Raw genomic sequence first — 13367 nt, forward strand, 5'->3', positions numbered from 1 at the left:
GTGGGCATCCTGTACATACATAGCAAGCTGATTGATCAGCTGATCTAACCCAAGCCACCCGATAAAGCTTTGAGCCAACGTTTTCATTTTGACCATGCCTAGATAAACAGCATGTAGCTCCTGCAACACTTTAGCTCTCAATTTGGACAGTACAACAACTCTCAATCCCCACATAAGGCAAATCCTGTCAAGGGCAAGTTCATCCCAGCACTAATGAAAAAAAAAACTGGGAAACTAGAATTTCTGCTGCACATTCCAGCCATTTTGGGTCACCATGTAGACCTGAGACAATATGGGATGTTTCTTGGCCTCCCTTTGGATCATCTCTGCCATAATAAGTAGACGTTTGATTTTCATTAAGTATACTCCAAGAGTGCAAACAGGACAATCCATCAACATCTTCATGATTATTTGTCCTCTTGTATTCAAACTTGTTATTGTGTCCTCCAAGAAACAGAGCTCATCTCTGCATTTGCACTGCTGCTGTTAGCGGAACACTCTTCTGTGGACTGAAAATGGACACTAGTGAAGAGGGTAGGGCAAGCTCTCTCCTATACAGGTACTGGCAGAAACATTTTACACCCCAAACCAGACTCAAGGTCTCCATCAATCTGTATTATCACCTGGTGCTCACTGTTTATGATCCTGTGGACAACACTTGTTGCTTGTTAACTTTGTCCATTTTCTGCCTTATTGTTTTTTTAACTTGAACTTCTCTCTCCCCCTCTGAAGAAAATTGTGCTGTGCTTCAACCAGTAGGTAGTGACCTTGAGTTCATTTTAAAACTTCCTCGCTGCCACTGTTACAATTTGTAACTTCAGAAACTAATCAAAAGTAAAATAGAGGAGCCGGGACACTTGCCTACTTAGTTTTTCACCCCTTTTTTAGTGAGGTGCTATGATGTGGTGGCGTAGTGTCATATGGCATTCACACATTTCTTACCTATAACCCATAGTGAATTATGTGAACAACCAAACAATGCTTAATCGAACAATATTTATGCAATATTACTGAAATATTCAATACGCTACACAGACTACCCGGGGTTTGTTCATTCACGGAATAAGATCCAAACATTCCAAAAGCTGAGTTCAAAGGCTCCCAGGAACAATGAATTTCTGAGCAATGCAGATGTCTGCAACAGATGGAGAGGGGTTATCTGTCACAGTCAGGCTACCATCACTGAATATAACAGCGATTAATGTCACTGCTAAATTAAGCTGAGTGTGTTCTTTTGATATGAAAACCTAATCTTGTGAGCTTAAGTATGACTTGGTAAAGATGCTATGGTCATTTTCAAAGTGCTTTGAGAGGTATTACCTTTCACTTCAGACACTAAGCAAAGTTGATTCTTTTTCCAGAGGATAAGTACTTTGACCTGCATCAGGGATTCCCCATACTTCGGAAATGCCTCCGTTCACTGGAATCTATCACAGGCCGTGTAAACCAATACTGGGTAGCCCCAGAACTGAAGGATACTAATCCTCTCCACCTGAACTGAAGAGACCTTGAAGTAAATTGTTAATACTAAGCTGCCATAACAGACATGTGGACAGAGGTAGCCCTGGATCTTGTTTCATTCTGAGCTATACTTATTCTTCATAGATTGAGAGGAAGGGTTTGTCATTGCTGAGCGATTATCGGAAAATGTAAAACGACTGAAAAACACTGCAGGTATTGGAAATCTAAAACAAAATGATAACACTTCCAAGCATAGTGCACAAACAAAAACTAATTTACTGAAATTGGACAGGACTGGCTAACAGCTGAACAAAAGGCAGCTAGCATCTTTGGAAAAATGAAAATTTACTGCCTTGAAACTCTTGTGCCTCTATCTAACCTACTGAACATTGCTAGATTTTGCTTTCATTTTAGTCATGATATGCAATGGGTCTGAGGTTAAAATGTCCAGAAAAATAAGTGGCACTGTTGGGTACCTTTGCCTGTTTGTCCGGCTGCTGACAGTGAGTGATTCTTGTGCAAGGATCTTTCTCCTGGACTTCTGTACTTGGTCAACGATAGTTGTGACGTTTCTATTAGCTGCTAGTAACTTCAATAGTGCTTTATAAAGATCTATTCATTGTTAATGGACATCACCTTTAAAGGACAGATGATTACGGAAACCTACCATTGCAGCTTAGCAACACTGACAATAGACATGTTGCACTCGGATCAAGGAAGACACTAAGGTTAGAAATCCAACTTGAGTGGGGAAAAAAACCCAGCCCACAAGACTAATGCAGGCAGTGGTGCCCTAAGAACACGGTCCCAGTGTTGCGAAGATTTTAGTGACCTCTCCATTGTAGTCAAGTTCAGAGGTAATATCAACAAATTACAGTTGACAGTGCATGCACCACTACAGCCATTATGACAATATCATCATTACTAACTTTATACATGCTGTTACCTATTCAGCCATATCAACCATAGCATACACAACCACTGCCTTATTTCTGCTAACATGATTTTCCTAAATATGAGAAAGCCTACAGATGCTGGAAATCTAAAAGCAACACATACAAAATGCTGGAGGTAGCATCCATGGAAACCAGTAAACAGTCGAAGTTTTGGGCCAAGATCCTTCTTCGGGACTGAGGGATTCTTTCTTCTGTAGACGGTAAGTACAACACCATACTGAAGGGGTGCCATTGGCTCATCTACTTGCAGGGGACAGCACTGACTATCAGAATCAGGTTTAATAGTACATCGCAAAATTTGTTCTTATGTGGCAGGAGTAACTTGCAATACATAAGAATAAAAAAAGCTGTAAATTACCAAAAGCATATATGTTTAAAAAGTTAAATAAATAGTGCAGAAAGAGAAAAAAAGAAAAAAAGGTTGTGGGATAGTGTTCATGGGTTCAATGTCCATTCAGAAATCTGAAGGCAAAGGGAAGAAGCTACTCCCAAATCACTGAGTGTGTGCATTCAGGCTCCTGTACCTCCTTCCTGATGGTAGCAATGAGAAGGTGGCATGTCCTGTGTGATGGGAGTCCATAACGATGGACGTCACCTTTTTGAGGCATCATTCCTTGAAGCTGGGGAGGGCAATCCCCATGATGGAGCTGACTAAGTTTACAACTTTCTGCGGCTTATTTTGATCCTGTTCAGTGCTGCCTCCCCATACCAGGGTGATGCAGCCAGTTAGAATGCTTCTCCATGGTACGTCTGGAGAAATCTACAAGTGTCTTTCATGGTCCTGGTTCATTAAGAATAACATTGTTTTTTTTCCATTTTCATATTTAACTTTAAGGCTCACACCACAGAGTCTTCAGTCCTGTAACATAGCTTAAAGAAGCTTCACTACTCATTCTTCCCACCTTGTTCAATACAGACATCCCATATATCCACAACAAATCTATCCAAGCTCCAGCTGAGAGGTTGCCCCACACCGCAGAGGAAGAAGTCATTGACACTCACAACCTGGCACTTCACAGAGATTAGAGTGCTGTGAGAGAATCCCCAAATGTGGGTGGACTCCAGTTTGCCCGAGGACCAGGTTTCATACAGATTTGTTTCAGTGAACTATGGTCGATAAAGGTTGATGGTCATAAGTATGATCTTATCCAACAGCTGATGTACACTGAGGTGCTTGGAGTCCATGTGCCCACAGGAGTTACCTAGGAATGCGTGCAGAGTCTAGCTCTCACCTCGCGCACAGTTTAGCCAGTGCTCATCCACTGCAATTTCTGTTGAGTAATCAACAGTTCTATTGAGTAATTAAAAGGCACATTAACATTTCAGCCATTGTAGTTGGTGGACCACTTTCTCACTTGTAAGTAGCAACATGGAATTCATCGCTAATCTGGTGGAAATGTCCCCAATGTAGCAGATACACGTTCAATCACCTTCATACGTCGAATTAAATATTTTCATGGGGTTGAATATTTTGAGAATGCATGTAATTTTCTGCTAAATAGTTCTAGAAAATGTCTTATATGATATAATTTCACTAAGTCAGTATCAACTCACCTGAATACAATAGTAATGAGGCCTCAGTATCTGTTCCTAGTTCATTGGTTACCGTACATCCATAAAGACCAGCATCTTGCCTTGTGACATTCTGGACTTGAAGTCTTGCCGAATCCAGCAATTGTACCCTGCAAAATTATATGGCAATTGCAAACAAATTCAGATTAAAGGCTATTTAATGCATCTTCTCAAAGAACCTTCTGATTTCCTATCCACAGAACCTGACCTGAAAAAAAATTTTACTTATTTATTCTGGCCCAGCGAGCCACACTCCTCCAGCCACCCACCAATTGAACCCTAGCTTAATCAACAGGACATTTTACGATAACCCATTAACCTACCAACGGGTATGTCTTTGGACCATGAAAAGAAACTGGAGCATCTGGAAAAACCCATTGATGTAGAGTCTCCTTACAGACAAGGGTGGAATTGAACACCAAGCATGACACACCAAGCTGCAATCGTGTCACGCTAACACTTCAGAGAACTAGCTAACCTCTGCTACTCGGAGATGTTTACTTCTTTTTCTTCCATTGAATCTACAAATGTTCATATGCCAGATTAGTCAATAGAAAATTTAAAAAAAAACTTTGTAGATGTTAGAAATCTGATATAAGAATAGAAAAAAAAATCATAAAGTCTGGCACCACCTGTGGAAAGGGAGAAAGATAACATTTCAGTTTTTGGATTCTTCATCAGAACTGAGAAACAAAGTACTAAGTTAGTCTAGGTAGCAGGGAAAGAGGATGAGGGTAACGTGTGAAACAAAGAGAATTTCTCCGATAAGGAAAAGCATGATCTCTCTCCCTATTGCTGATCAAGGAAAGCTCCTTCATGGACACAAACATCCCCAACACTAGGACATATTCAGAAGCCAGTGCCTCAAGAAGACTGCATCTATCGTTAAGGACTCTCACTGTTCAGGTCATGCCCTCTTCTCATTCCACCTGTCACGGAGAGGTACAGGAGCCAGAGAATGCTCACTCAATTTTTTAGAACAGCTTTTTTCCCCTCCAGCATCAGATTTCTGAAGAGTCCATGAATCCATGAACACTGCCACACTAATTGGCTCTCTTTTAGCACAATTTATTTATTTTTATATTATTTCTCATTGTAACATCTTGTAATTATTTTTGTATTGCCCTGTACAGCTGTAACTAAACAGTAAATTTCACAACATATATCAGTGATTATAAAACTGATTTTGATTCTGAACTTTGTCCTTACTGATGCTCCATTGCCTGTGTAATGTGTTGCTAATATTGTAAAGTTTGTGTCATCTAGTGCAGTGTGACTTTTCAGGACATGCCCAGTAGACCTGACCATATAGGAACAAAGACGATGGTAGGTAAAAATAACTCTCTGCCTGCAGCCTTCGGCACTGTTACACGAAGCTCAATGAAAGCTTAAGGAACACCTTTCATCTGCACACATTGTATGTAGCCTGGACATCTCAATAGTCAATTTCCAACTTATTCTTTTTTCAGGGGTCACAATACAATCTTTAAACTTTCATGATAAATTGTACAAATCTGTCAAACACAGAGCTTAATTATAATATTTCTAAAACAATACAGCAAGCCTGTCATTAATTTAATGATTTCACAACCCTCCCTTTTCAACATGTTTAGGACAAGCCATGATTTTATCTATCTGCACATCTCTTAACTAGTTACTTCGCTACTGTATGTTACCCCTTATTTTAGGTATGTGGCAACAGAATCTAAGGGGAATTGATTGGCTTGTTAGTTGCAAGGAAGTAAGGAGTAGGAAGATGGAATGGAATTGCTCCACTGGGATGGTCTCCTTTACCACAATAAATCAGGAAATAAAATCTGAAATAAAAAAAAAATCATTGGATATACATGCAGGTGACATTGGTGGAGAAAGACACAGAGTTGGAGTTTCAGGTCATTAACCTTCCAGAAGAATGAAGATCAAAGTAAATTAACATCAACTTTCAGCTGATACAAGATAGGTCAGCACAGAGCTGCTGCCTCACGCTCCAGCAACCTGGGTTCTTTCCTGATCCTCCGTGCCATTTGCCCGGAGTTTGCATGTTCTTCCTACGACCACATGGATTTCCTCCGGGTGCTCCAGGTTTATGTCCCATCCCAAGCTATGTGGACCAGTGGGTTAATGGGCCTCTGTAAAGTGAGTGGTGGGATCTGTGGACTTTGGTGGAGGTTGATGGGAGTGTAGGTAGAACGAAATGGGATTGGGTAGGACTAGTGTAAATAAAGGATGCTTAACAGACTTGCTGAAGAGCCTGATTCTGTGCTGTGTCTCTCTACGACTTTCAAACTTAAAAGAAAATTCAGCAGTTTCAGATCATCTGCATTCCAGTCTTCCATTTCACATTTGCTGCATTCAGAGTGTTATTTCCCCTGATTGTTCACTTAGCTATCTGACTTCAGCAGTTTATAATGCTCCAGACTTCCCTTCTGTTACTTTACTTCTCTCCCTTGCCTTCTCCCTACCAGTGCGTCAGTGTCCCATGTGCGCTCCAGTTTCCCTTCACAACCCAAATATGTGGGTTTGGTTGGTGAACTGTCCACCATGAATCATCTTTGGTGTGTTGATCAGTAGTTGAATCAGTGGGAGTAAAGGAGAGGAGTTATTGGCAATGTGGGGGGACTGAAGAAAGGAATTAGGGTAGGATTAATGTAAATTGATGGTTGATTTGCTGGCAAGGACTCGACGGGTTGAAGGGCTTTTTTCTGTGCTGTATGACTCTATGGCCTGGCTCCCTTATCATCTTGTAGTCCTCCTGTCCTTCATTCTACCTTCCCTCACCTGCTCACACCAACCTCTTCTGCATCTTAAAACCTGTTTTAACTTCTCAGCTGAAACACATATTTAGCTGATCTGGCTCCTTCATTATCCGTGTGATGTTTTTAATTCACATGACATCTCACTTGCACTTTAGTGAAGAATGTACCTTCTTCCCATTATCACCACTGAACAATCCACAGCTAATATCAGAGTCAAAAAGACTTAAAAATGTGGGGAAAATTTAAACAGGGATTAATGTTGGATTAGTGTAAATTGTTGATGGTCTATGCCAGGGGGCCCCCTACGATAGCCGAGGTATCCAAAGACTCCAGGATGGGAACCCGATGGGCTGAAGGGCCTTATTCTGTGCCACATTCCTCCCTGTGATTCCATGAATACAACTCTAGGCAGTAATCTAAAATATGAATGTTAGAAACGCTCAGCAGGACGGAGAACATCTGTGCAAAGTGAAATAGAGTTGAAGTCTCAGATCGAAGACCTTTCATCAGAACTTCGTCTTCGATCTGTAACATACACTGTGTTTCTCATTCCATAGATACTGCCTAACTTGCTGCGTGTTTTCAGTTTTTTATGTTTTTATTTCTAGTTCCCTTTGGTCTAATTTATATCTTACAATCATCTAAAAATCTACTTAGATTACCCCTTAATCTTCTAATTGTAAGAAATATATCCTAAATTCATTCCACTTAGATGGACATATAGTGAAGATTGCAATTCATTATTTCAGACAAATGCTATGATGAAACACCAATAAAATCCAATTATTAGCATTTATAGATATGTTACATGATCCCCAGAAAGTCTGGTTTATGTAACCTCAAGCACAAGAATGCAGTAAGTGACTGAACTTATGGCTGAAGGCTTTATCTTGGGATTAAAACAATTGCAAATTGTTGTTAAGAACAGCAGTGCGGTTACAGAGAAATGGAAACCAAGTAAGTGTAATAAGATTAGTCAAGGAGATAGTTAAAATTGAAGACCCACAATACACCTAAGAAATCAGTGAAGTGAATCTCAGTAGCTCTGCTTCCAACTGTATTGATGCTAAATGATCCAACATTCTTAAACAAAAGTTACAGAGGTTTCTTTGGGTGATGATTTATAGACTGTAATTTTTAAGCCTTCAAACACATTCAATCCATCCCTGTGGGTGTCATCAGATTGAATTTCAATCTGGATTGGGGATAACACCTTGTCTGGGGACTATATGGCAGATTATTGTAAAAAGAGAATGATAAACTACAGACTCTGCTTACAATAATGTCCAATACATCCTTCATATTGAAATTTACAGAGCAATGATGGAACATAGAGAGCGGAGCCTGAGCCAATACAATCATTGTTCAATATAATTATGATTATTAAATTAAATGTATTAATCTTAAAATAGACATAAATTATAAAAGAAACATTTGCGTTTGCAAAGCTTCTGGTCATCCAGCTGACTTTTTCTATGAGAATACTTTAGCTGAATTGACAATATATTTTACTTTCATTTGCTCTTTTATAATATTAAACTGGTCTTGAGAATGCAGTGGTGCTCCAGAACAAAGCATCAGCAATAAATTATATTAAGTATCATTTCTTAATAATATTGGGTGCCATGGTGGTGTGGCAGTTAGCACAGCTCTGTTACAACTCTCTGCATTCCAGAGTTCAGAGTTCAACTTTGGCACCATCTGTAAGGAGTCTGTATGTTCAGCTCATGAATGCATGGGTTTCCTCTGGGTGCTCTGGTTTTCTCCCACAGTCCAAAGAATTACTGGGTTAATTGGTCATTGTAAATTGTCCTGCGACTAGGCTACTGTTAAGTAGGTGGATGGCTGGGTGACGCAGCTCATTGACTGGAAGAGCCTGCTCCATGCTGTACCTCTAAATAAATAGATGGATGGATGGATGCTGAATGAAGGAGTAAATAAATGAACAACTTCTTTTCTGAGAATAATTTGCATAACTTTTTGCAATGAAGCTAAGTAAGAATAGAAATGAAACAAAGTGCATCAAAAAGCAAACAGGAGAAAATCTGCAGATGCGGGAAATCCGAGCAACCCACGCAGAATGCTGGCGGAACTCTGCAGGCCCCAGGCTGCATCTATGGAAAAGAGATAATGTTTCGGGCCAAGACCCTTCAGCAGGGATGGAGAAAAAAAAGGATGAGGAGCCAGAGTAAGAAGGTGGGAGAAGGGGAGGGAGAAACACAAGGTGACAGGTGAAACTGTAAGGGAGATGGGTGAAGTAAAGAGTTGGGAAGTTGATTGGTGAAAGAGATACAGGGCTGGAGAAAAGGGAATCTAATAGGAGAGGACAGAAGGCCATGGAAGAAAGAAATGAGGGAGGAGCACCAGAGGGAGACAATGGGCAAGCAAGAAGATAAAGTGAGAGAGAGAAAAGGTGGTGGGGAGTGATGAGGGGGAGGCATTACCAGAAGTTTGAGAAATCAATGTTTATGCCATCAGGTTGGAGGCCACCCAGGCGGAATATAAAGTGGGTTCCTCACAACCGTAGTGGTCACATTATTGCGATGAGGCCACACTCAGGTTGGAGCAGCAATACCTTATACTCTGCCTGGGTAGCCTCCAACCTGATGGCATGAATATTGAATTCTGAAACTTCTGGTGATACCCCTCCCCATCCTTTCATCATTCCCCATCCCCTTTTCCCCCTGTCACCTTATCTTCTTGCCTGCCCATTGCATCCCTCTGGTGCTTCTCCCCCCTTTTCTTTCTTCCATGGTCTTCTGTCCTCTCCTATTACATTCCCCCTTCTCCAGCCTGTATCTCTTTCACCAATCAACCTCCTAACTCTACACATCGCCCCTCCTGGTTTCACCTATCACCTTGTATTTCTCTCTCCCCTTTCCTCACCTTTTAATGTTGACTTCTCATCTTTTTTCCCTCCAGTCCTGCTGAGGGGTCTTAGCCCCAAACTTCAACTGTCCTCTTTTCCATGGATGCTGCATGGCCTGCTGAGTTCCTCCAGCATTTTGAATATAAAAGTAGACAACCTGTTGACAAGAAAGAACCAGGTAGATGTGTCTTTAACACGTGTTGCTGTGAACATCATAATGGCCAGAAATGTACATTAAAACAGGATTTAGGACATGCATCTCCAAAGATTTTTCATTTATTAAAATGGTAACAACATGCCTGAATCCTTGATTAATGCATCATGTGATTCTCACTGCAAAGCTTAATTCTATTTCATTCTTTATGTTTCTAAAGTTACCCCTCCCCCCATCTCTTTACCCTGCTCACTATACAGTTGTTCAGGGTCCTTGGGTAGCATGGCTATTTGCTCTGTGAATTGAGAGGCATTGAGATCATTGATGCAAAATATCTGTAGTAATTTTTCCAAAGTCTGGATTTGACTAAATTCTTAGTTTAAGCTGAAATTTTCAACCCCAAAGGAAATGAATGTAGCAGCTTGGGGATGGAACTGATCTCACTGGAGTGTAGAAGAAAGGAAGTCCAAAACCAAAAAAAATAACTTTACTTCAAAATATGTAATATACATGTTTGTATTGATTGTTCTAGGCAGGGCAGGAGAAAAAGCATGGGTTGTAGTTTGATCAGAAGGTACTCTGTTATCTTTTCTCTTCAATGCCTTCTTATCATATGCTTATGGCAATAACCAACAGCAGCAAGTGTCTGAAATTCTCCGTGAAAGCTGTCTTGCTTATTGGCAGGGAGTAAGGAATAACATCTTGGTTTCACTATTAGAGGCCACTGTAGCAGCACAGCATCCAAAAGCAGAGTAACTGCCTTAAATCTCTCCCACATCAAACATTCTGCCACCGTGATCGAACTGAGGATGACATAATTTACTGACGCTTTTACTTTGTTGTGTATTTAAATTAACTTGATATGTTTTTTACTTGTATATTGGTGCGCATCTCAGAACTGCTTTATACTTTTATGAGATCCAATTACAATAAAAACCAGCCATGGTTCTGCACATGCCTTTCAACAAAAAAAAGTCCTGCAAATGGCACAGGGCCAAAGGAGGGTGGTATGTACCCCTGAATACTTTTATAGGGTAAAGATAAAGAAAAAAAATTACCTTTATTTGTCACAGGTACATGAAAGCACACAGTGAAATGTGTTAACACATGCAAAATGCTGGAGGAACTCAGAAGGCCAAGAGGCATCTATGGAAAAAAGTACAGTCGCCCGAAGGGTTTTGGCCTGACACGTCCGCTGTAGTTTTCTCCATAGATGCTGCCTGGCCTGCTGAGTTCTTCCAGCATTTTGTGTGTGTTGCTTGATTTTCCAGCATCTGCAGATTTTCTCTTGTTAGTGAAATGCAGCAATTGTGTCAAATCAAATCAGCAGCCCACAAGTGATGCCGCCATTCTGGCGCCAACATAATATGGCCACCACTCAATAACCCTAATCCATACATCTTTGGAATGTGGGAGGAAACCAGAGCACTTGGAGGAAATCAACGTGGTCACAGGGAGAATGTAGAGATTGCGGCAGGAATCAAACTCTCTGTCTTACAGCTGCCACTAAAAAGTGTGGCGCTAACTGCTTTGCTCTTGTGCTGCCCAAGAAATCAGAATAGTAGATAGTGCGAGTGTTCCCCCCTCCCCCCAGGAGGAAATGCCAAATGCCAGCGGACATAGATTTAAGGTTTAAGGAGATGTGCAGTGCAAGTAATTTTTTTGCATACAGAGAGTGCTGCAGTACCTTGCCAATTGAGGTGATAGTGACAGACACAATAGCAACATTTAAGAGGCAGTGAGATACATGACCAGGCAGGAAATCGAAGGATACAGACCACGGCCAGGCAGATGGGATTAGTTAAGTTGACTTCATTAATTAGTTAAGTTGGTGCAGACTCGTGGATTGAAGGCCTGTCACATTCTATGTTTTGATGAACACAGCTTGAATAGAGTAATTTTATGATGCTTATGGTAAAAAATTATTCCATTCAAGCTGTGATCATCAAAGATAGGTGTATAAAGATTAAACAGACCAGCTTTGGCCAGTCCATAGATTTAGCTTCCATCCAACCCTGTAATACTTGAAGCAAATTCTCCACCAGATCGAGAAACTTTATCAACTCGCTGTGTATTACAAAACAATACTGAACCCAATTACTCCCATTTAATGTTTTAGAAGGAGAGACAATTTCTGTTTTAAGGCAAATAAATTTAACCTGATCTAGCTCTTACGGTAGGTCTCAGATCTGAAAGGATATCTCTGGTTCGCTTTCCGCAGAAGCTGCCTGACCAATAGAGGAATTCCGGTATTTTCTGCTTTGCTTTCAGATTTCCAGCATATGCAGATGAAAAAATTAATTCCATGTAAGATTTCCTTCATAGAGTGAATGTTTGTGAATCCATTCGTAATAGAAACTGAAACCCATAGCCTTTGGACTGTTTTATCTTTTTTAAATCTCTTTGAGCAAGCTGCCAAAATCTTGTGTTATCAACCTCGCAATGACCTGATAGAGCTGTTTAGGAGATTTCTACTTCAGACCCTTTAGTCCCTCTGGGGCTCGCACTACTGTGCTTGCTGGACAATTCAGGGATTCTGAGCTTAGAAGACATGGATTGGTAATGAGGGCAACTTCTAGTGATACCTTCCACTGTATTGTAGAACATTTCAACAGGACTGTCTGAACATCAATTATTACTGCGAATGAAAACACTACATTCTAAAAACTGAATGATCCATACTTGCCTTGAATCAGAATTAGAATCAGGTTTAATATCATTGGCATGTCATGAAATTGGTTAACCTTTCAGCAGCAGAACAATGCAATACATTGATATATGTAGAGAAAAAAACTGAATTACAGTAAGGATATTAAATGAAGTTACAATAAGTAGGGCAAAAACAGAAAGTAAGTTTTTAAAAGTAGTGATGTAGTATTCATGGGTTCAATACCCATTTAGAAATCAGATGGCGGAGGGGAAGAAGCTGTTCCTGGGTTGCTGAGTGTGTGCCTTTAGGCTTCTGTACCTCCTTCCCAATGGCAACATTGAAAAGAGGGCATGTCCTGGGTTGTGTGGATCCTTAATGATGGATGCTATCGATCTGAGGCACTGCTACTTGAAGATGTCTCAGATACTATGGAGGCTAGTACTTGAGTATTTAACTTGGGACAAGTTAAATCACAAAATCAGCTTAATGTATCAATGCCATAAAAATGCGAAGGTTTGCTAAATATCTTTTTTCTTAATAGGACTGGTCATTTGAAACTATCATTGCAGTCCACCATAGAAGCTAAAGCAGCTTAAGTACATGATCCATTTGAATGGATATCCTTTACTTGTTAGGGTTTTATTTGCAAAGTCAATTTACTATGTTGGATTATATCCGAAGTATGACTGTAATGAATATTGTTGCTTTTAATCTCGTCTTAGTCTGAGGATATGCCAACATTGGAGAGATCCAAATATTTAGCTTGCAGATTCCTAGGATACTGTATAGGTTACTGGTGAGTGGGTTAGAGTGTGCTGCATTCTTCATTGAAAGACTGATCCAGTACAGTTCTCACTTTGACCTTGTCTCTGCTACAGCACATTGGACTGCTTTTATTCACATGAACTATGTGGAACTGGTGGAGGACAAGAAAAATAAACTTTTAAAA

The 13367-nt window shown here is 40.3% G+C and overlaps 1 protein-coding gene across 1 annotated transcript in view; it reads right to left on the reverse strand.

Moving 5' to 3' along the window:
* The window catches only part of adamtsl3 (ADAMTS-like 3), a 740135-nt gene that overhangs the window by 66097 nt on the left and 660671 nt on the right, over positions 1 to 13367 (reverse strand). The window contains exon 22 of the mRNA XM_059952647.1: positions 3972 to 4099. Within this exon, the coding sequence (XP_059808630.1) occupies positions 3972 to 4099 (128 nt within the window). The remainder of the gene's footprint in view (positions 1 to 3971; positions 4100 to 13367) is intronic.

Source organism: Hypanus sabinus, chromosome 28 (genome assembly GCF_030144855.1).
Source record: "Hypanus sabinus isolate sHypSab1 chromosome 28, sHypSab1.hap1, whole genome shotgun sequence".
In the NCBI taxonomy this organism is placed as follows: domain Eukaryota; kingdom Metazoa; phylum Chordata; class Chondrichthyes; order Myliobatiformes; family Dasyatidae; genus Hypanus; species Hypanus sabinus.